This window comes from Passer montanus, unplaced genomic scaffold (assembly GCF_014805655.1).
Source record: "Passer montanus isolate IOZ18808 unplaced genomic scaffold, ASM1480565v1 scaffold55, whole genome shotgun sequence".
Classification (NCBI taxonomy): Eukaryota; Metazoa; Chordata; class Aves; order Passeriformes; family Passeridae; genus Passer; species Passer montanus.
Genome location: NW_024370485.1, coordinates 2,056,496 through 2,081,833, shown reverse-complemented (window position 1 = coordinate 2,081,833; position 25,338 = coordinate 2,056,496). Strand labels below are relative to the sequence as shown.

The 25,338-nt window shown below is 48.5% G+C and overlaps 1 protein-coding gene across 3 annotated transcripts; it reads right to left on the bottom strand.

Moving 5' to 3' along the window:
• Positions 1–844: 844 nt before the first annotated feature.
• On the bottom strand, positions 845–24,701 carry CSNK1E (casein kinase 1 epsilon). 3 transcript variants are annotated; one of them, XM_039725420.1, is made up of 11 exons: positions 24,445–24,701; positions 20,060–20,147; positions 13,652–13,762; positions 13,337–13,485; positions 12,410–12,638; positions 6,028–6,198; positions 4,372–4,520; positions 3,670–3,862; positions 3,426–3,565; positions 2,968–3,033; positions 845–2,273 (listed from the first exon to the last, which is right to left on the bottom strand). In XM_039725420.1, exons 2-10 carry the CDS (start codon positions 20,133–20,135, stop codon positions 3,001–3,003), a joined length of 1,251 nt encoding a protein of 416 aa, XP_039581354.1. In that variant the 5' UTR covers positions 20,136–20,147; positions 24,445–24,701; the 3' UTR covers positions 845–2,273; positions 2,968–3,000. The 3 variants fall into 3 exon arrangements, with proteins under 3 accessions (XP_039581354.1, XP_039581355.1, XP_039581353.1); XM_039725421.1 differs by having other exon boundaries at positions 845–2,250; XM_039725419.1 differs by lacking the exon at positions 845–2,273 and adding an exon at positions 2,373–2,434.
• Positions 24,702–25,338: the final 637 nt, after the last annotated feature.

The window sequence follows — 25,338 nt, the reverse complement described above, 5'->3', positions numbered from 1 at the left end:
TCCCATTCCCCTTCCTCTTCCCATCCCTCCTACACTCATCCCTGGAGCTGGAAGACCCATGCAGCAGGGAAACAAAGGAACAGCTCTTCCCGGCCAGCTGGCAGAGAACAGGCTTGGAAAGAACTTGCAAAGTCACCAAGATCCATAATTTATTCCCAGCAGGTGTTTCTGAAAATAAGTTTCAAGGGTTTGACAGAGCCCGGAAGAAACAGGCCTCTCATCGGAATAATGCAGGGATGTGTAACTATAGGAGCAGCAATTTAGAAATAAATCAGTATTAAAATTCAGTATTTTACTGCCAGACTGGTCAGACAACCAAAGGAGGAGAAACCCAAACAAACCACACCACCAAAAGCAGACACCAAAGCAGCAGGTGCCACTCCACAGAGCGTTCAGTCTGTCTGCATCAGGAACCGTGCTGTTGTCAAGTGCTCTGCACCCCTCTCCTTCAGGACTTGAGCTTGAAGAAAACAAAAATCACAAAATCCAGGGTCCACCTCTGTCAAAGCCAGCACACACCCAAAGCCAGCAGCATGGAAAAGCCCATCCCTTTCTCCTCAAGGCCAGACACACGGGATGCCAGAGGCTCAGATCCAGGAACCGAGAGATCCTGAATCAGATTTCACGTAACTCTCGCCTGTTCCAAGGCTGCAACTGCAGAGATCAGCTCAGGTTTATTTTTAGGCGCTCCAGTCCTGTGCCCTTTTTTTCCAGTAATTCTGATCAAACTTGTTCCTGGAATTCAGAAACAGGTTCAGCTGCAAGACCATGCCTCCTGTGTGTAAGATGTGACTCCCAGCAAAGATGCCAGGGCCATTAAAGGAAGAAATGACAGATGCTGGCATCACTTTATCATTTTCTACTTTATTACTTCAAATTAACAACCACGATAAAGCTCAAAAAAGTCCAATATTTACACAGGAAAAAAGTACAAAATCCCCCCCAAAGTTCTTCAGGTTTTTTTTTGTTTTTTTAAATTACAAAGTAATAAAAAGTTTTGCTCTTTAATTAAAAAAAAGAGAGAGACAGTAAGAGGGGTAAATAAATTAGGAAAAAAACAGGGAGGAAAAATAAAGTGTTAAATAGAAAGGGTAAAAACAAACAAAACAAAGACTAACCCCACCCTCCCCGCCCTGCCAACAACCCATCGGCTCCACACTACAGTGACAGTGTGTCTGCTACAGGCCATAGGTCGCAGTGGTGATCATTGTGTTTCAAAGCCCCAAGTGCCACAAAGCAGCTTGAGTATTCCTAAATTATATTAAAAAACAACTAAAGTGGGGGGGGGAAAAGGGGGGGGAGACGGGTGGGAGAGGGCAGGAGGGGATTGTGCATGTATTGGTGGATCTTACTTGGGGTTGCATGAGGAGAGAGCAAGAACCATCGCTCTGAAAGAACTCCAAACTCCAGTTTCTGTGCGCCCCTCTCTTCTCCTCAAGTCCCACACTCTCTCCGCAGGAATTAAAACAAGTTTTAATTAAAAAATAAAAATAGAAAAACACGCACAGCCAGACGAAAAAAAAAAGACCCCACTGCAGGGATGAGAAGTATATTTCTCCCTGTATGTCAGCTCCAACAATCCCATCCTCTGTGGGACCAGGTGCCTCTCCAAAGAGATCCCTCGGTGTGTGAGGACCACTTGGATCAGGGAAGGCTGGCACTTCTCCCAACAGCCAAAAAAGAAACCGCGGAGAAGCCACCCAAGGAAAGGAAGCCCGAGTCAATGATTAGGCTGTTGCCACAATTCCCCCTCACAGCTTAAAATGTGTTTAATGCTTGAGAAAATAAATTCTGTTATAATAATAAAAATCAGACTTCTACCATCAAGTGTGGCTGGAATCTGATTCCCTCCTGGCCCACAAGGCTCCTGAAAAGAACAAAACAAAAAAGACCAAAAAAATACCTCACCCACCCACCACCAACCCCTGCCCTCAGAAAAAACGGAGAGCAAAGTTTAAATTTATACGGCTAGAAACCATATGATTCAAAAACAATATTTAAAAGAAAAATTAAAGCAGGAGAGGATAGCCAAGAAGAAGGAAGAAGGAAAAAGAGAGAAATCAAAAGCAGGAGCAGAGAGTCAGGAGAGGGAACTGAGGGTGGCCGTGGGGGCAGCGAGAGGGGCTGGGGAGCAGCGCAGGTGTTGCCACACGGCTCCCACGTCGTCGACAGCTCCTCGGAGGCGCTCACGCCAGGGACAGGTGGCCCTCTGGAAACGGCTCACACCAGCGCAGGGGCACAGCTCGACTCCTCATCGTTGGCAAAAAGAAATTCTGTTGGGTTTTTTTTTTGTTTGTTTTTTTTTTGTCTTTTCTCTTTTAAGGTTTTTGTTTGTTTTTTTTTTGTTTGGTTTTTTTTTTGTCTTTTCTTTTTTAAGGTTTTTGTTTGTTTTTTAGGTTTTTTTGTTTTGTAAAAGAAAAATACAGTGAAGACACTAAAAAGAGAATTTAAAAGAGAGAAAAAGGCAAGAGATGTTAGGAGTAAAGGCTCTTTCCAGCACTTCCATTGCCAGCTGGAGTGTAACAAATCAATTCAGCCATTTCTTCTACACTCCTGCCTCCCCTCAGAGTTACCTTGCCCAGCTACTGTCATTTCCTCTACAAGAGGCACTCAGTAGCTGTACAAAGTCTTGCATACTTGATTACCTGCTCAGCACCCTCCACCCCAACACTGTCACACTGCCAGAAAAGCATTCATGAGGAATTAACAAAATGGCTCCCCAGCTCAGCACCTTCTCCACCCTTCCAATCCTCTTAGAGAACTGGAAGCTACCTTTACAACCAAGACAATCTGTTCTCTCAAAGTTTTGGCAGCCAACCTTATTCTTCCCTCTGAAGCCAAAAGACATCTCAAAGTAAGGTGAAAGGAAAGGAAATATACCAATCCCCCACAACAACATAAAGTCTTAAGGCTTTTTTTCCCAGCATTTCCCTCCTCAGGGGTTCCCAGGCATGAGTACAGGCTCACCTAAGCAAACACTGGTCCAGTGGCAATTGCTCCTCACTTCCCAAGGTGATCAAATGGCACACTTGTCTACAAAAGAAAAGGAAGTGTTTTGCTAAGGGCCGGAGAGGAAAAAGAAAAGCAAAAAAGGCACCAAAACAGAGAGACTGCATGTTTCTCTCAGAAACCAACCTCACTCTTAAGAGTTTACTGCTGTGCTTTTCCAAACCTCTGTGGTCTAGAAGACAGCACAATGACGGCTTACTCTGAGCAAAGCAGAGAGCTAAAATGGCAGTACTCAGCATGGCCTCCAGAAAATACATAACAGAAGAGCAAGGGTGTAACTTGGTACCACTCCCCTCACCACACCAGAAGCTTGCAGCTCATGTCAGCTCCAGCAAGTCAGGCAAAAACTACTTTGGGGCCTGTAGAGTTTCTGGGACATCCAAGCCAAGGCCAGGAACACTGCAGCAGGAACTCACCTGTGATGCTGAAATCCGTGACACTTCTTGCCGCCCTGTGAGGTCAGATGAGGAGACGTTGGCAGGAGCTCCTCGGTGTAACCTCATGCTGACCTTCCGCTCCCTGTCCACTCTTGAGATTGCTCTGGGGGACGTGTTGCCTGTTGGGGCAGAGAAATGTCGAGACAAGAATATCAGTCAATAGCTTTGGTTGCCAGCCAACAACAGGCGTGGCGCCCGCCGGCGGCTCTCCCACCCGCCTCACCGGACTGCTGGATTCGGGAGGTGGGCGTGGAGGCCATGGGCTCGGTGACATTGCGAAGACGGTTGGCAGTGGCTCCGGCGGGCGGGCCGGGGGGCAGAGCTCGCGTGGCTGACCCTCGGAGTTGCCCCATCCTCTCCTCCCGCTCGTGCTCTCGCCGCTCCCGATCCATATCCTCAGGGTTCCGGGCTGCTCCCTGAGTAGAGAAACCCCCACGCCACACACAGCTGTCAGCCAGGAGAGACCGCAGCAGCCCCGGACAGAAAACACGTGGTGCTCCATCATGCCAAGGAAGTGGAGCTCCATCCCCAAAACTCCCCCCACCACCTTCCACTGCCCCAAGAAAGGACCTCATTCTATTCCAAAATGAAACAGATAAGAAAGCATATGAACTACAGCTGTTATTGCAATCCACATCTGTGTCCCAGCTCCAAACAGAGCTCTCTCCTGAAAAATTATCTCTACCCACCTCTAGCTATAGATCTACTGACACAAGTGCTCCATCAGACACACTGACTAATACAACAGTAACTATACCCCCAGTTTGTTATGCACGAAACTCTGCCTCTTTTTCACTCTACCTGGTCCCTTTGCTCAGGCTGTTCACCAGGGCTAAGCACAGACAGCAGGCAGATTCCAACCTTCCTCCCCCATCTCCATGATACAAACCAACCCTGGTCCAGCCCTTTTGCCAAACACACTCACAAATTTAAGCATGTTCCAGTCAAAGACGTAGTCATAGGAGAAGCCTTGGCGGTGGAAGAGGTTGCGGAAGAGTTGCCGCAGGTACGAGTAGTCAGGTTTATCATCAAACCTCAGTGAACGGCAGAAGTTGAGGTATGTCGAGAACTCAGCTGCAGAGAGCAGAGAACAGCTGATGCCTGTGGTTTGCCATCCAACCTCCCTGCTCCCACCATGGAGCCGCTGCAGCCTTTTGACAGTGGCATGCTGGACTAGGACAGCACAAACACAGAGCTGTGCAACACAGACTGAGCCTGCTGGTGGCAGTGCTTTGGGCACCAAAAGGACCCCAACTCTCTTTTTACCAGAGAAAATGTTATGCATCTTTTTCTGTCAGCTTCTCCAAGCAACATCTAGCAAGTCACAGTGCCCGCTGAAGGACAGTAGGAATGCAGACCTAAAAAAGAGCTGGAGACGAGTTTTGGGAAGTTCAACTCGGAACAGAAGTCCTCCTAGCTCAGTAGCCTGCTGTACACAGTGGTCAGAAGTATATGAGACGAGAAAGGGTGGGGAAGACATGTCTGACACTTCCTCTAACATTAGCCCAGCACCTACTTTCAGTTCCAGGAACCTCCTGATCTGGATGTAGTTCCTAACTATTTAGTAATCCACACAGGATCTCTCTTCCACGTACTTGTCCCGTCTCTCCTCGAACTCCTGTAAGATTTAAGTATCCACAACATCTTCTGGGAAGGAGTTCCACAGATCTCCACACTGGCTGTGTGAAGAACCACATCCTTTTGTTTTGAAGCTGGCAGAAACCAGCATTTTTTCTCTTCAGTATAAGAACTGGGGCCACCAAATAATCAGTTCCCATCCAAACTTCTGTAGGCATAGCCAGAGAGTAGACTTCTATCATCTCCTTATCCACCTCTTTTTCCAGCAGACTCATTACTTGGGCAGAAATCCACTCACCTCTGGTCACGCTTTTGGCCCTTTCCTCAGTGATACCATATCCTTTGTGAAACTGTGGGATGGACCAGACTTGCACAGTGCATGCAAGGTGGCCATGGGTGTATACACACTGTCCACTGTTTGGGATTCTTTCCTAGTGATTCCTAACACTCCCTTTCCCCAGCAGGCACCAAGCACAAATCTGATGTTTTCACAGAACCATCGACTGTAACTCCAACAGCTCATTGGTGAGTGGCACTGGTCAGCCAGAGCCTACTGTTGTGCACATGACCTGAGCTCCAATACTTCTCTCTGTTCTCACATACATTACTCCACGTTTACCTACAAAGAACTGCATTTGCCACTTTATGGCTGGGTAATTCCTGGAACTCCTCATTAATCAGTAAAATTTCAGCATCATCAGCATAGCTTCTCAGCTCAATGCCCACCCCCCTTTAAAATGCTCACTGGGTCCTGAAGACCTCCCCTCTCAGCACTCTCATGCCCTTACTCATGTCAGGTTTGACTGTCTACAAAAACATGTTTCCCACTTCTGAACCCAAACTGTACCACAACTGCTCTGTTATCCTTCTCATCACCCGTGTCAGCAGCACATCCTGCTCGGGTTACTGGGCACTGCCCTTTAGGAACCAGGATTCCAGGGGGTTTCAGCAGGTGAACAAGCCAAGCAGCAGACAAGACAGCCATCAAGATGAGAGCACTTACAAGGGTACCCTTTGCAGAGCACCTCGATGGGTGTTGACATCTTTTTCTCGCTGATCCTCTCGTACTTTTGGCGCTTGGTGGCAGCCTTGAGGCCCTGCCAGGGCAGCGAGCCCAGGTTGAAATACATGAGCACATAACCCAGGCTCTCCAGGTCATCACGGCGACTTTGTTCTGTGAGAAGTTACAAAGGGGCAAGGAGTGAGCAGCAAGCAAACCTGCTTTGGCAATCACATAGCTTTGGAGGTGAACACTGCATGGAACAACCAACCCTCTCACTTTTCTGGTAGATTCCTATAGATAGTCAAACTTGTAGAAGACATTCCATAGCAAATTCCTGTGATGATGGTCATACTACAAGAGTTAAGGTGTTCCTCTCCCCATACAGCCCAACCCATTTCATAACTAATGACTCTGACTACCTCCTCATTTGGACAAGCCTTAATACACACAAGAATTTCACATCTCAAGAACTGCTGCACCAACCCTGCCTACTTTGCTCTTCCCAGTCTCAGAGGAAGGGCACCTACACTTCTCCACCCAAGATGATTCTTCAGTCCAGGGATTAGTCATGACAGAGGTAGTCACAGACAGACAAAGCTAACAGAGGTAAGTCCAACACAGCCCTTTCAAACACATCTTCTAACTAAACTGCTGATAGTTTTTAAGCAGGGCAGAAACAAGGAACTAGGGACCCCTTCTTGTAGTAAACAACTTTGTTGATAGTAGAAGCCTAACGTGTAATGTGCAAAGATGTCTTTCCAGCTTGGTCACATTTTTTAAGCTGTGAAGGAAAGGGGCATACTTTGAAGACAAAATTCCCCTCCAAATGAGGAATGACTGGCATCACTAACAACTCTACTTGGACCAAGGGTTACCCTTAAGATGCCATTGGAAGGACCCATCTTTAGATGTTTACTTATAAAATAAAAGAAACTGGCTCACAAAAACCCCCCCGACATTTTGCATTGACTTTGTTCTCTGGAATAGCCAAGCCACTTTAAAGTTTCAAGCTAACTCAAGAACAATTTGATGCAGAATCTCAACAACTGCAAATATTGCCTGGTTAACTCCTCCCAACTCCTCCAACACTGCTTGCAAATTCATCTATAAATCTTGCCAAGATTGTCTTGTTCTTGCTTCCCTCCCAAATAAAATAAACACTTTGGAGAAAGTACTTTACATCTCCAGAAGAACAACTGACACAGATAACAAGCAAGCAAAATATGGCTTAAGGGAGAGCACAGGGATAGAGGAAAGACTAACAAGCTCCATCTATTAGATTAATTTACTATAGCACATTTTGCTGGATTCAGTGCCACATTCTGGAAAATGCTGCAGATAATATACTAGTCTGTGAGTGTCAGTATCAGATATATGCCTGCCCTATTCAAAGGCCAGTAGATCACTACAGCTACTCCTTTCCTCTGTTAGCTGAGCTGAATCAGGACAAAAGAGGAGCTGTAGCAGGTCACAGATACACATATCCTCATGTAACAAGACCAGATGTGGGTCACAAGGCTCCTTCTTCCTTGCGAATCTCTCTCACAACCTCCTAGTTGTTTTGAGAACAGAGGGCTTGGCAAGTTAAAAAAGTTGAGGGGGAAAAAAAAGTACTGTGGTTGCAGAAGGATAGGAGGGTCTCATCACTCCATAACTGATAGGAGAGATCATTTGGGTCAAAGCACATGAAACACCACAAAAATGCCACATTTCAGGATGGTAGAGGAGAAAACAGCCCTGCAGATTTCCAGAACATCTTTGAGCATGCAGAAATTACAGCATTTTTTGACCTCACTAACTTACTGTCTCAAGTTGCCCACTTTAAAGGGGCTAATACTTCCTAATCTTATCAGGCTACTGCCAAAGATAATTACATGACTGTCTGGAGATACTTAGATGCTATGACAGAAAGAAACCCAGTTTTGCATTTAGCCTAAGGTTGGGATACGTGTACTGTCAGAGGGCTGCGATTACTCACCATGCATATCAAATAAACAAAACTAAACAATATTGGCTAATGACCTACATCCTCAGACAGGAGGCATGTGGAAATGGAGTCAGAACACACACCCAGGGCTTGAAAGCACAGGACACAAGGATAACCTCAGTCCTGCAGTCTTGCCAGCCCTTGACTTATCCATGCTGTAGCTTTAACACCTCTAGCTGCGGCTTCTTGACTAGAGCGTGGTGGTTCCCCTCAGAGGAGTAGGGAAAGGCAGGGCAGGAACCAGAGAAACCTACTAAACAAGCAAATCAGCTTTTCAGGAATAAATCAGGATGTCGCCTCCAAAATCCTGATTGAACTCCAAACTGCTTAGGGCAGGCTGAATAACACACCTCCACTTGTGTGAAGCACAGCACTTTTGAGCACAGCCACCAATGCCATTCAGAATGGGATACATTCTGCAAACAGATCATGGTCCTAGCACTTTAGGGAAGGCCAGAATTAGAGACTTGAGATTAAGGAGCCTGAAGTCAGTGGGGGATGCTATGAGCCCTCACTGAAGGCAATGAGAGGTTAAAAACCAAATTGGGAAGCTACCTAGTATCCATTACGTGCGTGCAAACACACGTTAACTGTGTCTTAACACAGCAATGTGATCAAGGAAAAACAATTGCAAGCACAGCACCCAATTATTAAAATGCTGAACTATAAATGTTTGACAGCCCTGCACTCCTGGTGTTTAGCACCTCACATATACGTGGTCACCTTAGCCCACTCAAACAACTTCAGTGAGACTCACACCTGCGATGAGCCTGAAGCACCAACATCAGGGGTCACAGTTGAGCACCTAGCTCAAAACATTGTAGCAGTCTGTTTCCTGTAACCCTAGTATGAGATCCTGAACTAAACCTTGGAGGAGGGTAAAGGACAACAGTTCCTACATCCTGTTTCTTTGTTTCATCTTCAGCTACTGTTATGCATCTTCCAATATTTAATTACTTTTTTTACAGAGTCAGGATACTAAATAACATTAAAGAGTAAAGAGCTAGAAATAAAACTTTATCTCTACACACCAAGGAAACATTATTTAGTGTTACTACTTTCCACTTTTAGAAACCTGACAATCAGTGACTAACACTCACAGCAACCCTGGGCTGCAGGAAACAAGTAAGATCTCACTCTCGAGTTTGAAAAGATAAAGAAAAATACAAGTGACGTGAATGCATCTGCTGAGCAAGTCAGTCCAGAAGCAGGATTATAGTCATGACCTGTGATACCACACCATACTTCCTCTCTCCATTTCATCTCAGCTCTCCTACAATGGGGTTTTTTTTTGAAAGCAAATTTTATGAAAAAACGTCTTTTCCCTAAGACACTCCCTCCTTCCCAAAAGCCCTTCCAATAGAAAACACAAGGCTGCCTTCCCACACACCCCAACATGACCTCCCAAACCCAACCCACTCTGCAAGCAGTCTCCTGCCAGTTCCCTCCTACCCCCAGCGAGGTTCCCAGCCAGCCCACACCTCCACTCCCTTCCCAAAGCAGGGTCCTCAGAAGCCAAGTCAGGGGTGAGTGGCAGGACAGGACAAGACATGCTTGGGTAAAGACTGAGGACTGGCTGCCTTGGACACAAAGCTTGTGACAAAACATGTTTCTTTACAGCCTAAACTGTCTCCTGATCCCCCATCCAAAGAGTGTTTTCCTCCACTCTGATCCTACCGAAGTGATGCTGCTGCCATGAAGAACTCCATAGAAATCAGCTGTCTTCCCCAGAGCCAGCCCAGCTGCAGCCAGGCTTAACCAAGCAATGTTTTCCTGATTACATACTCAGATCTGATCTTGCACATACTGGACTAGAGTTCCCCTTTCTCTCCCCACTGCATGGCAACAAGCCTTTAAAAACACACAAGAATCTGGAATGGGTGACAGAGGGCAGGATGAGCAGGAGGACTTGTGATCTGCACAGCCTACACCAATGCCATCTAGGACATTCATTTGGGAAGGCACTGCCCCCCCACCCCTTCTGTCACCCAGACAGAGACCATCAAGCTTCTTCCAAGACTGTCTCATGGGCACCCCGGGCATCTATTTCAGACGTTACAGGCTACAGTGGGTGCAAGGGACTCTCATCCCTAGAGCATGTGAAAATTGACTGGAATGCGTGAACTGAAGCCTGCACAGTCCAATGACTCCCCAAACAGCAAGTCTCCAGCTGTGGAACCCTCCCCAATTTTGCCTCCTACTTTTTTCCCCAGTCACTGGGAAAAGAATGTGTTTCCTCCAGACATCGGAATGCCCAACCCTTAGCTTGCAAATTCAAATAAAGGCATTTATTCATTTGCTATTCCTGTCACACAAATACCCCGGCACCTGGTTCCTTCCCTCTCCCTAGACCACATTAACGTAACATTAAGACAGAGAATTTAGTCTCTGAAAAGTCAAAAAAAACCAGTGATGGTTCCCATGGCAATGCTGCTAACTCACAAATATCTCTGTCATATACCCTGTGGCAAGGTCTTGAGAAACAGGAACTCCAGCTGAAACCCAAACACCCCCACCCCCTTTCCTCCAGGCAAGTCATGTAACCTTTATGCCGTTCAGGGCAACTATGGGCAACGTGGAGATAATACACCCGAGACTTGTTGCGCAGAGCAACTCACACCCAGACTCTCCCCAATCAAAGGGCACGGAGAGCGGCGGCTGCACTCAGACCCATGGCATATGCAATTTGCCCTTGGATTACTGTTTAGACACTGTTTGCTCATCCTGACACACAAGCCAAGCACCAGTAGTAAAGGGCTAAGTTGGGGTGGAATGAATAATGAAGTTGTTCAAAAGCCACAAGCAGACATTTAGCCTCTCGTGATCAGTTCAGGCAGAGCAGGCGCACACAAAAGAATTGACAGACATGGTAGTGAGAATTATTTCGTGCATGTCTCCCTGTAGCAGTTACCATGGCTGTAGAAATCTTGACTGAGAATTCAATGGAGAGTCAGTTATATATATGCAGGTCAAGCCAAAATACAGAAGGCCGACTCAGAAAGCTCTACAAGAACTATTTTTATAACATGGAAGAGGTCAGGAGATTACAGCCCACTCTCCACACACAACACTCCCCATTTTGATATAAATAAAGCATTCTCCATCTCAAGTTATATAGTAATAAGCAAGGAAGACAGTGGGAAAAACTGTTTTCTGCAGGCTAATATTGGCTTCAGATATCTGAGAAATATCTGCAAGAGGGGAGAATGCAGGAAGAATGGGGACATGAAGTCCTGTGAAAGCTGTTAGTTTAAAAAGTTTGAGTGCCTTGCTCTGATTTTCAAATTCCCAGGTTAGGTTATACACTTGAGAAGAAGGGCCTCCCAGAGATATAAACAATCTGCAAGCACAGCAGATACTTCCCTGGGTCCAACAGGCAAGACAGCTTCAGTGTTTCTGCTCCTTAAGAGATGTCAGTCAATATCAGAACCTGGAGCAGCCTACTCCAAATGGACCCTACAGTAACTAAGGAAGCCTCACACTGTGAACAAAGTTTAGCTCACATTTAGGAGAGAAAGGAGGTCAAATGCTTTTGGGCAGAGAACAGAAGAGAAAACTGCAAGAGGTTTTCAACTATGTTCCTCACAGCCACCAGGGGCTGACTCCCAGGACAAGAGTTTGGGTGACTTCAGGAGGTTTAAGCGTGGTGGGTACCAACCTGCACAAGTTTTTTACAAAACCCGGGATGATGGTCATCACCAGTGTAAGACCTGGCTGAGCACTCAGCACTCTTTTCCTGCCTAGTTTCATCCCTTCAGTACTAACCACACACATTAAGGGCAGAGCCCTACTTCCCTGAACTGGCCTCACTGGGTTAGTGCAGTTCACAGACACATCTGTATTTTTAAGGCCGTGACAGCCTCCTCAGTCACAGAACAGGGGTGTCCAGGCAGCTGGAAGCCTCCCCTCATGTCACTTCTTGCACATTTTCCAGCACATCCCCATCCTCAGTGGCTGGTAACACTATACTGCAGCGGGCCTCTATCTTCCAGCTCTGACAGCTACAGAATAATCACTGATGAAGGCACTCAGGAGTCAAAAAGACAGGTTTCAACTGCACATATTCCTAAAGGCTCAGTGCTTGTGAATGTCTCCTGTACACATCTAATCAGCCTGCAAAAATTGTGCAAAGGCAGATCTAGCAGGAGCAGAGTCAGGGAGGTCACAGCCTTGATGCTCAACAGGGCCCCTGCACTGAGCAGTGCACACACAGAGATCAGGAGACGATTTCTGTCTTCAGGAGCTCCGAGTACCACCACAGCAGCACAAGTAACACAGGTGAGCATTTAAGTTATTTGCTCACCATCTCAAGGCAAAAAACCCAACCCCTTCCTTCTGGGGACATACAAGCTCCCCTGGAAAGCCCCACTGAGAGGCAGCAGCAAGCAGGCTCACCAATTCCCAGGTGGGTGTTGATAGAGGCGTAACGGGCTGTGCCAGTCAGATTCTTGTTTTCCCGGTAAGGGATGTGCTGGTGGGTCCGGGCGTCTCGGTACTTCTTGGCCAAACCAAAATCAATGATGTATACTAGGTTGCCCTTTTTGCCAAGGCCCATAAGGAAGTTGTCTGGCTTCACATCCCGATGGATGAAGTTCTTGGAATGAATGTACTCAATACGACTGATCTGGAGGAGGGATAGATAGATAAATAAATAAATAAATAGTGAGACAAGCAAGAAATAAACTTATTTTAACTGCATCTGTTAAAAATAGTGCCCTGTCCAAGATACTGGCCCTTCAGAGCAAGAAAAGGACACTTTGCATTGAGTATCAGTGATGACAGCCAACGAAATGACACCCTCTGGACTGCAGGATCTGGAGATGGACTTTAACCCTGCACACCAGCCCAGTCCTCATTCTGGGAAGGCCACCATTAACATCACAAGGAAAGATGGGAAGCAAGTCTATAAGGACTAAAATTTTGAGCTTCAGCATTGACAGCTGCCAGCTTTTGAACTTAGCTGGGCCAGGAAAGGAATGGGTCTGTCCAGAAGAGCTAATGGCATGAACAGTGAACCCAGGGCATGAGCAGTGGAATTAACATAGGTGCCAATAATTCATCAGGCAGGCAAAGGTATCTATGTGTGCACCACTAACATGAGGCAAGCAGCAGGCAAAGGAAAGAGGGATGGAAATAAGGAAATGCCACCAGTGCCTAGGTTCCAGGCCCCCAACTTCATCAAGAAATAGAAAGCTGGCAGCCACTTGTGCTAAGAAAGCCTCAGATACAGCAGTTCTCAAGCAGAGGGAATGGGAGAGGAATGTGTGGGGGGAAAAGGCATGGAAAAGGAGAGTAGGCACAAATGCTTCAGAGGAAACTTACCATCTGGTCTGCCAGCAGCAGAACTGTCTTGAGACTAAATTTGCGGGAACAGAAGTTGAAGAGATCTTCCAGGCTGGGCCCCAAGAGTTCCATCACCATCACATTGTAGTCCCCCTCTGCTCCACACCACTTAATGGAGGGGATACCCACTGGGGAAAGAAAAAGATTAAGCCCAGGGAACAGAGAGAATAGATGTCAAATCCCCTGCTGGGAAGATCATGTGTAACACCAAATCATTTTTTTTCTAAAGCCTTCCAGAATAATTTCCCCTTCCCCAACCACTCCCCCGGCCCCATCCTTTCCTTCCCATCTCACCTCCTCCCTGCATCATCTTGTAGAACTTGCTTTCAATGTGGAGCTGGGGATGCTTGGTTTTGACACATTCCAGTTTGATGGCCACCTCTTCACCAGTTGCAATATTGGCTCCTGCATAGGAATGAGAGTGAAATGAAGATTGCACAAGCTTCTACTGAAGTTAAACACTTCTAACAAGGTCTGTAAAGATGCCAAGACCTTAAGATTTGCCCTGAAATTTATTCTCTATGACAGAAATGAGATTCAGCCACTTCAATTTCATACAGTTTCCAGCACTACCATTTGTAAATGTAAGCCCAGAGAGAGGCACATTAATAGGAAAACTTGGTCTGATCCTGAAGTTAGTTTAGAACAACAATCCTACACATGAACTGCCTTGTTATCTCAAAAAGTGACAGACTTTGGAAGGTCAATCTACACATACCAACACTACCTAAACCGAGTAGAAGTTGTAGCTTCCTCTGATCTTAAACCTAGCCCCTGAACCCAAGCAGCCCTCAGGCAGTGATACGGAGTATCTCTTCCCCAGAAAAATTACTGGTTACCTCAGTTAGATAATTTCAACACAGCCAATTAGTTCAGGAGGAGACATTACCGACATGCCAGCTCTCTCTGTTTTCTCCACAGTACTAACCTGCTCAAAACAGACAATTTCTAAATCCCCAGCTTCTGCCTGTCCTGAGGGTTTTAATAATACCTTTATCTTTTGCCAACACGGAAACATTTGTTATATCACAAATTAGAAGCATGAAGAAATAAGCAGAATCCAGCCCTGAATTAAGCTGCCTGGACACCTTTGTTGATGATATTGCTAGATACTTTGCAATGACACTAAACCACCACCCCACACGCTTCTCTCTAACAACAACTGAGCTGCCAGCTGCAAAAGCCAGCACTCTGGTCCCAAAGTGCACTGTCAAAGAAGGAACAGGCTGCTCCTTTTCTTGTACTAGCTGAAAGGATTCCAGATGTTTCACATCATCCTAAAATGGAAAGAAGGAATATCTGTACACGGGTCACGGGAATGACACTCAAGACTTGCTTTTCTCCTCCCCCGCCATGCCTGCTTCACACACTCTGACAAGCCCTTCCCTATATCTGGAACTATCAGAAATTGCCCTTAAACACAAATCAGAGAGCAACCCTGATCACAAGCAGCTTATGAACACTGTCATAAAATAAACTACTCCAGAACATGCATGCCAAACATGAGCTGGAGTCAAAGGTGATGTTGTGCAGCTATCCCATAGCTAGTTTTGGTAGGTCTGGCTAATTTGTTCCTCCTGAACTCTGTGATAAGACTTTAAGAGTCCACAAGGACAAGCTGCAGATAAATCTCTTCATTTATCCTCTTTCACACACCTCCTCCACAGCCAGGGACCAAAGAAAAGAAGGAAAAGGAAATGTTCACACAACTGGATTGCTTCTCCCCATGGATTCAAAAGAGATCCATCTCCAGCTGAAGAGTTCTGGCTTGTACACAAAGTTAGCCAAGAGCTGCCTGCTAGCAAAAACACATGATCTAGATGCTGCAGTGCTGGGTTGAGACAGTCAAGCTGCTAGGAATTTGTAAGAGAGCAACAAAAACGATCGGGGCCTAGAGGGATTGATTTACTAAGGAAGATTAAAAGAGCTAAATATGTAACATAGACAAGAGATACAACTAAGAAGGGTGGGGAGGAAGAATGGGACATGACAACAGTCTACAAATATTTGAAGGCTGTAAACACTAAGGAGGGAGAGGAATTATTTAGGGTGCTCTATGGGAGGGGAAGGAGGAGCAATGGGATTAATTTAATACAGATTTTAGCGAAGGATCCAGGAGAAGGGAAAGGGGGAAAGCCATCCTGAGAGATAGAAACATTTGTCCAATGCTTACTTTTGAAAAGATGCTGGTATTTTCCACTTAAAAAACGGCAGCCTGAAAAACAAGTTTGTACATTCCCTTCACTCTACCAGAGGACCCTTCTTAAAAGCACCAGGTGGTGCAAGGAGAAGAGTAAGAAAAGGGACTAGAATCCTTCCACTTTTTGAATTAGTGTTCAACCACCAGCCCTCATTCAGCATGGAAACACCCAGAACATCCAAAAAACATATGAGCATTTCCTTCCCTTGTCTCTTCCCCTGCCTTTGTGAAAACTTCTCTAAATCCTCTAAAGCAGCTCCCTTGTCTGCTCCCCAGGGAGAACTTTTCCCTCTCCCAAGACATTTTCTGATACACAAGCAATGATGAGTCTCTGACTTTTTGCAGCATTAGCATTTTGAATGAACCTGATTCCCAGAACATGAACGATGGAAACACGAATGAGTTTTCATCCCCACATTACGCTGGGTGTTCAGAAACATGGAGATACATCCATGACTGGGCTGCCTGCAGGCAGGGAGTGGTATCTGTGGGCACATAAAGCTGGAAAAGGGAAAGCAGGGGCAGGCATCAAGAAGACTCAGATTTCTCAAAATGTGATTATGCAATTCAAATGCTCAGATGGCCTTCAGCCCCACACTCTTCATAGCCCAAACACAGGTGTTACTTAGAGAAGAAACAACCCTGTGGCCTAGAAGAGCACAAGTAGAGGATGGTTTGGGTTGGAAGGGACCTTAAAGATCACCTAGTTCCAACACCCCTGCCATGAGGGACACCTTTCACTAGACCAGGTTGCTGAGAGCCCCATCCACCCTGGCCTTGAACACTTCTAGGGATGGGGCATCCACAACTTCGCTGGGGTACCTTTTCCAGTCTCTCACCACTCTCATAGAAAAGAATTTCTTCTTAATATCTCATCTAAACCTTCTTCAGTTTAAATTCATTTCCCCTGTCCTATCACTATGTGCCCTTGCAAAAAGTCTCTCCCAGTCTTTCTTGTAGGCTTCCTTCAGGGAAGGAAGGCTGGAACTAGGTCACCCCAAAGCCTTCTCTTCTCCAAGGCTGAATAATCTCAATTCTCTCAGACTTTCCTCATAACAGAGGTGCTTCATCCCTCTAATCATTATTGTGGTCCTTCTCTGGACCAATCTGACCTATTTTTTGCTCAGGGGGTCACTGTCTGAACTCTTTAGGCTTGTTCCCTCTCCAAATCTCCCCATGTCTACAAGTTGCTCCCTGTACTATTTCTTGTCTAGAGATCCACCTAGATCAAGACCACCACAAGCAAGGAGAGAATTTAAGGGCAGGAGTCTTTCTGATCCTTTGTTCCATGCTTCGACCACCATCTTTTTTAAAGCTACAAGTACAAAAGCAACAGTTCTGTGCTCTCTTTACAGACTGGAAAGCACCGTGTTTCAGACAAACACAGCAGAGTCTGCTAGCTTCAGCCACTCGAGAGACTGAATGTAGGATGGGGGATAATTCCTAACATCCTCCCCCAGTCTCGCTCCGCTGTGGGGGCTGCACGAATTCAACTCATTCATCACAAGCTCTTTGAAACGGGGCCCCGGGGACAGAGGATGTCACCGGCTGAACAGGATCTTTTCAGAGTGGAATCCTGACTGCATGTCTGATACAATAAACACCGCCCTCCCTGAGCATCGGGGGCAACAGGCAGAGGCCCCGCACTCCCCACCGCCTGTGCCCCTCTCCACAGCCTGCCGAGGGAAGAATGGAGGGCTGGGAACAGATGGATGAAGGCAGATAGGGCGAGAGAGAGTTAACAAGCCAGGAAACAAAGGGAAGGCACTCCCCTCCCAGCAAGGGAGGAGCCTGCCACCAGGAACTGTCCCCAGCCAGCTCAGGTCCCAGCATGCTTTGTCTGCCCAGCTCCTCTCCACCACCAGTGTGCATCCCGGCCAAACGATTCCTACATGTCCAGCAACCCTGCCCTGCCTCTTGGCCAGCACCTCTGACAAAGCACCTCCCTCTCCAGTGGCCTAAAGATCTCGGCAATTCCTCTGCAAACTGGGTTTTGCTCTTCTGAACAAGCATTTCTAGAGGCAAATGGGCTAGCCAAGGCCCACGGGCAGCCTGATCTCATTTCCCATCCTCCCAAACCAATGGGGGGAGAATACTCCACCTAGCACACCTACCCCTCAAAGTAGGGCATGGAAGGAATGTGCTTCAAGACCCAGCTGAGGATTAACACAGTCCATCTTTTGTGTCCATCCATGCAAAAATCCAAATTTCCTTCTGACAGACAGAAAACCTAAAACAAACCCCAAGGAGGACAGCACGCAGCACCCACTGGTTACAGAGCAGGTGAAGGTAGAACACCCTGAAGGAGAAAAGCTGAGGATATACAGCCCCTACTAACCCTCAGAGGCACACAAGCCCTGCTCTGTGTCCACACCATTATCAAAGGAGAGAACTGTGGGGTGGACCTGGTGCAGGAGAGAAGGCCTCGTGAGTGAGTCCTTCTGTCTGCAGAGCAGGCTGTGGGAGCACAGCATGAGCACAAGCGTCCTCCAGACGCAGCTCCACAGACTATGCCCAATCCCTCCAGGCTGGGGAGTCACCCAGGCTCCATGAAGTCTCGCTATCACTGCTTCAAAACATGCTGGCTTGCACCTCAAGGAACATCACAAGGGCTTTGATACTGCATTCAAGTAACTTGGTTGAATCCTGCTGTGCTCACCACACTGGGGCACTGGGCTTCCTCTGTTTCGTGACAGGCAAGGCAGGCACAACCCCTCAACAGGGGCTATTTTTCATACCTGATTTGCACAGGTGGATGACCTGCTACATGGTACAGAGCAATTCAGGATCAGGCCTTTCATTCAGTACCTCCTTTCTCTCCCCACATGTACCCCAGATGTTTAGCAAGACCCTGACAATTTACACTGTCCTAGAGAGGGTCTGGAATGCTTCAAGCCCCAGCATAGGTGGAAAATGCTGTGTCCAAGTGATCACCCCTGAATCCCAGCACCTGAGAATTAAAAGCACTGTCACCCAAGGCACTAACTGGTTGCAGGGCCACAGAGGAGCAGCACACAGGAACAGGCTGCAGTAAAGGCAGCACACAGTGGAACTGGGATCCCAGATCCATTATTCATCATCTTTGTTCATGTTCTGGATAAAGGTGGCAACAAAGCCTGTTACTGATGATTCCCACAGGACACTTAATCAAGAGGGGCTGCCAACACCAATCAAGAGAGAATAATAAAGCAAGAGGGAACTGGAGATAAAAACCAGAGGTTGAAAATAGATGGTGATTTACAGTCACAGGAAAATGTAATCTGAACTAGAGGTATTCAATGAAAGGGATTTGGGGAGGGATGGGAAGATGCTGGAGATCCTAGAAGAGCTCTCCTACGATACAGCTGACAGTGCATTAAGGCCAATTCTGTAACCTGATAGCGCTGGTGATGGGGAAAGCCAAGGAGACCCAAAGCGGCCTATGCAGAGGCATCACATTACAGATCACTCGAGGGTAGTCCTCCACTGCCAGGCACTGGAAATGCCACACCTCAAAAGCAGTGCTGGCTCCAAGCTGCTCAGCAGATGAAAAAACTAGGAAAAATTGAAGGACCAGCAAAAGTGAGGAGCGAGGATGTGCTGGGAAACAAAATACAACTCAACTGAACAAATTAACAGTCAAGGAGCACACGATGACCACCTGCAAGTACCCAAAGGGTGCAGACACCAAAGCAGAGGGCAGCCCTTCTGCTGGCCCACAGGATCACAGCAGAACAGGTAGTGGTGTGAACCAGAGACAGGTAATGCCAGCCCTCATGGAGGGATCGAGCAGGCTGCTGGGTAGTCTCGCCACTCTGGCCCCACATGGTTTGAGCCAATAAAAACACGAGCAGGCAAGCATCAGGGAACATATCTACACATCAGCACACTGGCTTGGAAGAACTTCTACCCAGGTCACCGCTGTGGTAACAGGAAAGCCAGCACCTCATGGGCTTTGTCCACTGAGCTTCCATCTCAGGTCATTCCAGACATTAACTCTAAATCCCATTACAGATCTAACAGATCTGAGCCCCAGGACTTCAACCAGACCAGGTTCTCTGACCTGTTTTACACCTCCTACTCTTACAGGTCCTGGACACCTCTTCCACTACCAGTCTACCCAAAACTGTATTCCCTCTATCTTTGAAGGAATAGCTATGTCCTCCCTTTCCACCACACGCTCTGTGAACAGAGTTTAAACCCACACACACCCAAGCTCAAGAAAGGGAAGTGAGAATGCTGGAACAGGGTGTATGACAAATATGCCCCAAACAGTCCAAATCTAAATCAGTCTGATCAGCCACCACTGGGTCTTCAGTACATGGTAAGGCAAAGCTGAGCTCATCCCCCTTTCTTCACCATGAGAAGGCCAGCAGCCACTAGCAGTATTCCATTAGTTTTTTTCTCTTCTCCACCCCTTCCAACCTTACATGGTGCCCACAAATACCAACAGGCAAGAAAAACAACCCCAAAACAATTATGCAATTGAGAAAACCAACCTTGAGACAGACTCTCACACTCACCTAGGTAAATGTCTCCAAACGAACCACTGCCAATCTTTCGGCCCAGCCGGTATTTGTTTCCCACTCGAAGCTCCATGGTTCAGTCGTGCTAAGAAAAGAGGCACAGAAAGAGCAGTGTCAGAGCACAAACAGGAAGTGAATCATGTCAGACTGCAGAAGAGACCTCCCCACTTTACCCAGGCTGAGCAGTTTTAAATCTTTAAATACTTCACTTTTCACATGGCTTCTACGAACCACTGCCAATCTTTCGGCCCAGCCGGTATTTGTTTCCCACTCGAAGCTCCATGGTTCAGTCGTGCTAAGAAAAGAGGCACAGAAAGAGCAGTGTCAGAGCACAAACAGGAAGTGAATCATGTCAGACTGCAGAAGAGACCTCCCCACTTCACCCAGAGGCTGAGCAGTTTTAAATCTTTAAATACTTCACTTTTCACATGGCTTTTACATCTCCCGATCTCCTGATCTTCCAGGGACAACATGAGCAAGAAACACTGCAGGAACAGAACACTCTCAAGCATGCTTTTCCCATGTTCCCACTATTAGAATGAAGCATGACTGAACCTCTTCCCCACCTTTTTGCTCAGAAACTAGGAAGGGGTTCAGGAAACCCCTTCTAAGAAGGTTTCAGTGCATGATCACACCACACTACTATAAAGAGGTACTGCTTCTTGTACCTTACAGTACCTGGCACTGGGACAGAAGGACCTTGTGAGACACCAGAAGGGTCAGGTATAATAAACCCTGTGAGAAGCTTCCCTCTGACCCAGCCCTACTCCAACACCTCGGCGGTGGTGGTGAAGCACAGGACCCAAGGGCTGTGAGGGACAGACAGACTGCCAGGAACAAGCAACTCCATCTCTGCTAGGCAGGGGCCAGCACAGGGGACAGGGAGGAGACATGTGGCTGAACTGAACCCTGCCAGGCTAAGAACTGAACCCTGGCTAGGAACACCACTTGCTCATCTCCACATGCTTTGGCTGATGGGATCACCACCTCCTTTGGTCTACCTGAGCCTCTCCAACTCTTCTGCCTACCTAAGTGTGCCAGCTGTTTGTTTTTAGCAGCTCAGGCCTTTCCTCATCCCTACCTGAGATGATTAGCTAACCCTTTGACCTGATACACCCCACCAACATGCCCAGGGTCAGCCTACTCACCTTCCACAGAAAACCAACTAGGTGGAAGGACCACAGCCCCAGTTTTGTTCTCTCTGCCAACCTCAACTTCTGCTGCAAAAACCTTGGCCAAACACAGCTCCAGCAGTTCCCATCTTAACAGCCCCCATTTCCTTGCCTCTTCTACAGCCACCAACTTATTCTAGGAACCACATCTCTTCCTGACACAGACAATGTGTCTCCTTTTAGAGGGATTTGCCACAGTCCTAATTTATGCAATGCCACATTATTAGCGTACCAAATGCAGACACAGAGCCTGTTGGGGACAGGAAAGGTGAGGAATGATTCATGTTTTCACAAGTGGGAGCGAGGAACTTTCCCTTGCTGGAGCTTGGTGGGAAGGAAGCATCATTGAAGGAAAGAAGGGAGAAATGGCCTTGTGAGGCAGAAGTACAAAAAAATAATCCCAGCCACAGGATTCTGGGCATACTATAAACCCAGAGCTGCTTCTCCTGCCCCAGGAGATGGGATTACAGAAAGAAGAATGGACGGGCTGCGGAGATGTACAGGGAAATAATCCTATCAAGGCATTCAGGGGACATTGTGAACCCTGAAAGCAGAGCTCCAGTCACCAGAAACCACACACAAAACACTCAGAGGTGGACTCCCCTCACCTAGCATTTGCTTATGCATGTGGGTTTCTGTGCATCTGAAGTCTACAAAACCCTGTGGCTATTTCTGACTTTCTTACTACCAGGAATGCAGGCAGAGCCTTGGGAACTGAAACAGGAGGCAGGCGTACCTGGGTGAGGGCACAGCAAACAGACATGATTTTTATCCGCTGCCTGCTGTTCTGTATAACCACATTAACATACATCTGACTTGCTTACACTCCTACTCCAATAAACGATCAAAGGTCTGTGTCCCCAGGAACCCGTCACACCACTGTCAAGAAGACAGCTCTCAATCCTCCTTCCTCCATGGAGTATTTAGCCAGGCCTGGGAACCCCAAACACTTCCACTGGAGTCCAACTCCCAGCTGGGCCGAGCACATGGCAGAGACTGGGCAAAAGGTCCCGGTGGGGCCTGCGCCGCACTGGGATGCAGCAGGGACTGCTCTGCAACACCACCGTCCCAATCCTAAATTCGGACCCACCCTTCTGGGACAGGCAGGAGCCAGGTTAAGAAGGGTTTCTCACAGCAGCCCTTGTAGCTGATTAAGCAACAGGCTCCAAAGGGGAATCTAAAAAATGCTCTGGGGCGCGGGGGTGGAAGCGGGAAGCAGGATAATGGAGTAAAAAAAAATCATGGTCTCGCACAGCTGTCATTTTGCCTTATCTCCCCCCCAACACACATACATACACAAGTGTGAGTAGAAAACCTGGGCTGAGCACAGCCAGACAGCAAGAGCCTGGATTCCTGGTAAGAGGGCAGGACACACACATCCCACCCCCTCAACAACTGCTCCAGGAGTTCAAACATCTATCCATCCCATTTGCTTCTACTTCACACACATACCCCCACCACCATCTACAGCTTCCGCCCTTTATCTTCTGATCTTCAGGTCTACTGTTACAAGAAAGAAAATTGCACCCACAAAATATATATTCTTATATGTGAAATTTGTACCACCCCTCTATGTATTATTTATACATGTAGAATTCAAAAAGCCATCCCTCCTTCTCACCCCCCATCTACAGCCTTAACCCCCCAGCCCTGCCACCCTTCCTGCACTCCACAGCCAAGGCAGCATTCCCATGGGCTGCAGGGCAATCATTTAGTTAAACCATTTAGTTTTCCATAAGGGATTAACACACATACAACCTCAGAGCGAGAGTGTGCTCTGCATGAGCGTTTGCATACGTGAACATCCAACACTACACAGCCTCAAAAAAATAATAATACTATCCAGCCACCAGCGCTGCTTCCCCACACACACCATTTTGCACCAGCCCCTTTTATATAATATAAAATACCCACGTACAGGCACAAAGGCCATTATATAAACACACGATAAGAGTTGATATCACATTGCTGTGCCAGCAACGATGGCTACCAACGATGCGGGGACCATCTGGGGAGAGGCTGGGGGGACACGACCATCAAGAGGGGCTGGGAGACAGGAGGGACACCTCTGTCCCACCCGAGGGGGTCGGGAATGAGAAGATGCCCTGTCTAGCAAAAGCCATACAAAACCAAACCCACGGCTGCATAATGGAGGCTGCCGATCCCAGCACTGCTCCGGCTTTCAGTGGAAGTGTAGGGAGTGGGGGCTACCATTACCAGAGACCATTAAGGCTTTACACGGCTTTTTTTTTTCTTTTTTTTTTTTTTTTGGGAGGGGGATGTTTGAAGGGGAAAAAGGATAGGCTGGGAAAACAGTAATTTGAACTGGCTTAAAAATGTGAAGGAAAAAAGAAAAAATACATTTTGATTGAAATGCAAAACACCAATCCCCTCCAGACCCTCAGACACTTACAGAAAGGAGACCAGCAAATAAGATGGGGGGAGAAAAGAAACCCCAAGCACAGCGCATTGGAACTACATTTGAGGAAGAAATAGCCACAACAGGAAAACAGAAAAAGGGGGGCACACACAAAAAAATATAATAATAAATGTGTCCCTTACACCCCCACCCCCTACAGGCAAACACTACGCGAAGACAGCCGTACCCGGGCTGTTATTTTTCCGGGTAGGTAACAAAAAGCTGCCACCCCCGGGAACGGCGCTGAACTTCTCCTCGTCCCCGCACTCGCACCCGGCCTCGGCCATCGACCCCCGCCCCTACCGCCCCCCGCAAGAGGAAGCATTGACCCCACAGTCCCCCAAGCGCAGACACCCCTTCTCCCCCCGAAAGCGGCGATGAGGGGGGCCGGGGAGGGAGACCAGGAGCATCAGTGCACGGAAGGAGTGGGGGGCTCAATCCCCCGGGGGGGCGGCCCCCCGCCGGGACCCCCGCAGACCCCCGCCGAGAACACACGGCACCCCCCTCCCCGCCCGGCCCCGCCGGCGGCCAGGCAGGGCCCCGCCAGGCGGAGAAAGGAGAGAAGGGGGGACCCCCCCCCAAAAATCTGCCGGTGGCGGAGGGGGCGACCCCCTCCCCGCGCCCCCACAAAGGGGCTTTTGTCCCCCGCGCCCCCCCGGCCCGGCGCATCGCGCCCTGCCCTCCCCTCCCCCGCCCCCTCCCCCTCCCTCCGCGCACACAAAGAGCCGGAGGGGCCGCCTTTCCCCCGGGGTTTGCGCCCCAAGATGAGGGCGGGCGCCCCCCATACCCACCCTGACGGGAAGGGGGCCGTGTGGGGATGCTGCTCCGCCGGCTGTCAGGGGGCCAGGCGGCCGCGGCGGGGAGGATGACGGAGGATTGGGGAGGGCTGGTGGCGGCCGTGCCCGGCGCGTCCCTCCTTCGCTCGGCTCGGCGCGGCGCGGCGCTGCCTGCCGCCTCCCGCCCGCTCGCCGTCCTCTCCAGCCGGCGTGTGCTCGGCACAGCCCGGCGCTCACCCAGTTTCCATTGAGCTCCGGAGCCAAACCCACTGATGTCACCCAACGCAGCCCCGGCCCTCCTCCTCCTCCGCCTCCTCCTCCGCCCGCCGTTAAAGGCGCAACCGCCGCCGCTCCCGACGCCTTCCCAGCCGCCGTCCCTCAGCTCCGGCGAGCGGGGCAGGCACACACGGGCTCGGTTTGGGGGGGCCGCGACCCCCCTAAAGGTTTCTCCTCAGAGTGGAGCGCAGCCCCCGGCATGGGGGTGATCGAGCGAGGCTGCTGGGTCCCGTGGCGCTGGCAGCCGATGTCAAGCGGGGCCCATCAGCAAGGCCCCACAGTGTTCAGGGCTCATCAGCCCAGGCCCCTCAGGAGTGGGGCTGCCCCTCGCGTGAAGCACCTGCAAACGCACACAAATAAGGAAGCACGCACCCTAATGTAGACAGACAGACAGCTCCATGAGGTGTTCACCAACAGACGGGTGCAAAGCTGGGGCTAATCCTGGGGTGTTTGTAGGCCAGGTGGGCACAGCAAGTCCCAGACACCTCCGAAAGCCAGCTGGGCCAGGGGGAGCAGCCAGGATGTATCAGATCTATTTGGGGGTACAGGAGCAGAGCCCAGGCTGGGGAATTATTTGGGGGCTTCTGGTGGATGGGGGCTGGATGTGGTGCTGTTGAGAGCTCTGGGAGCAGG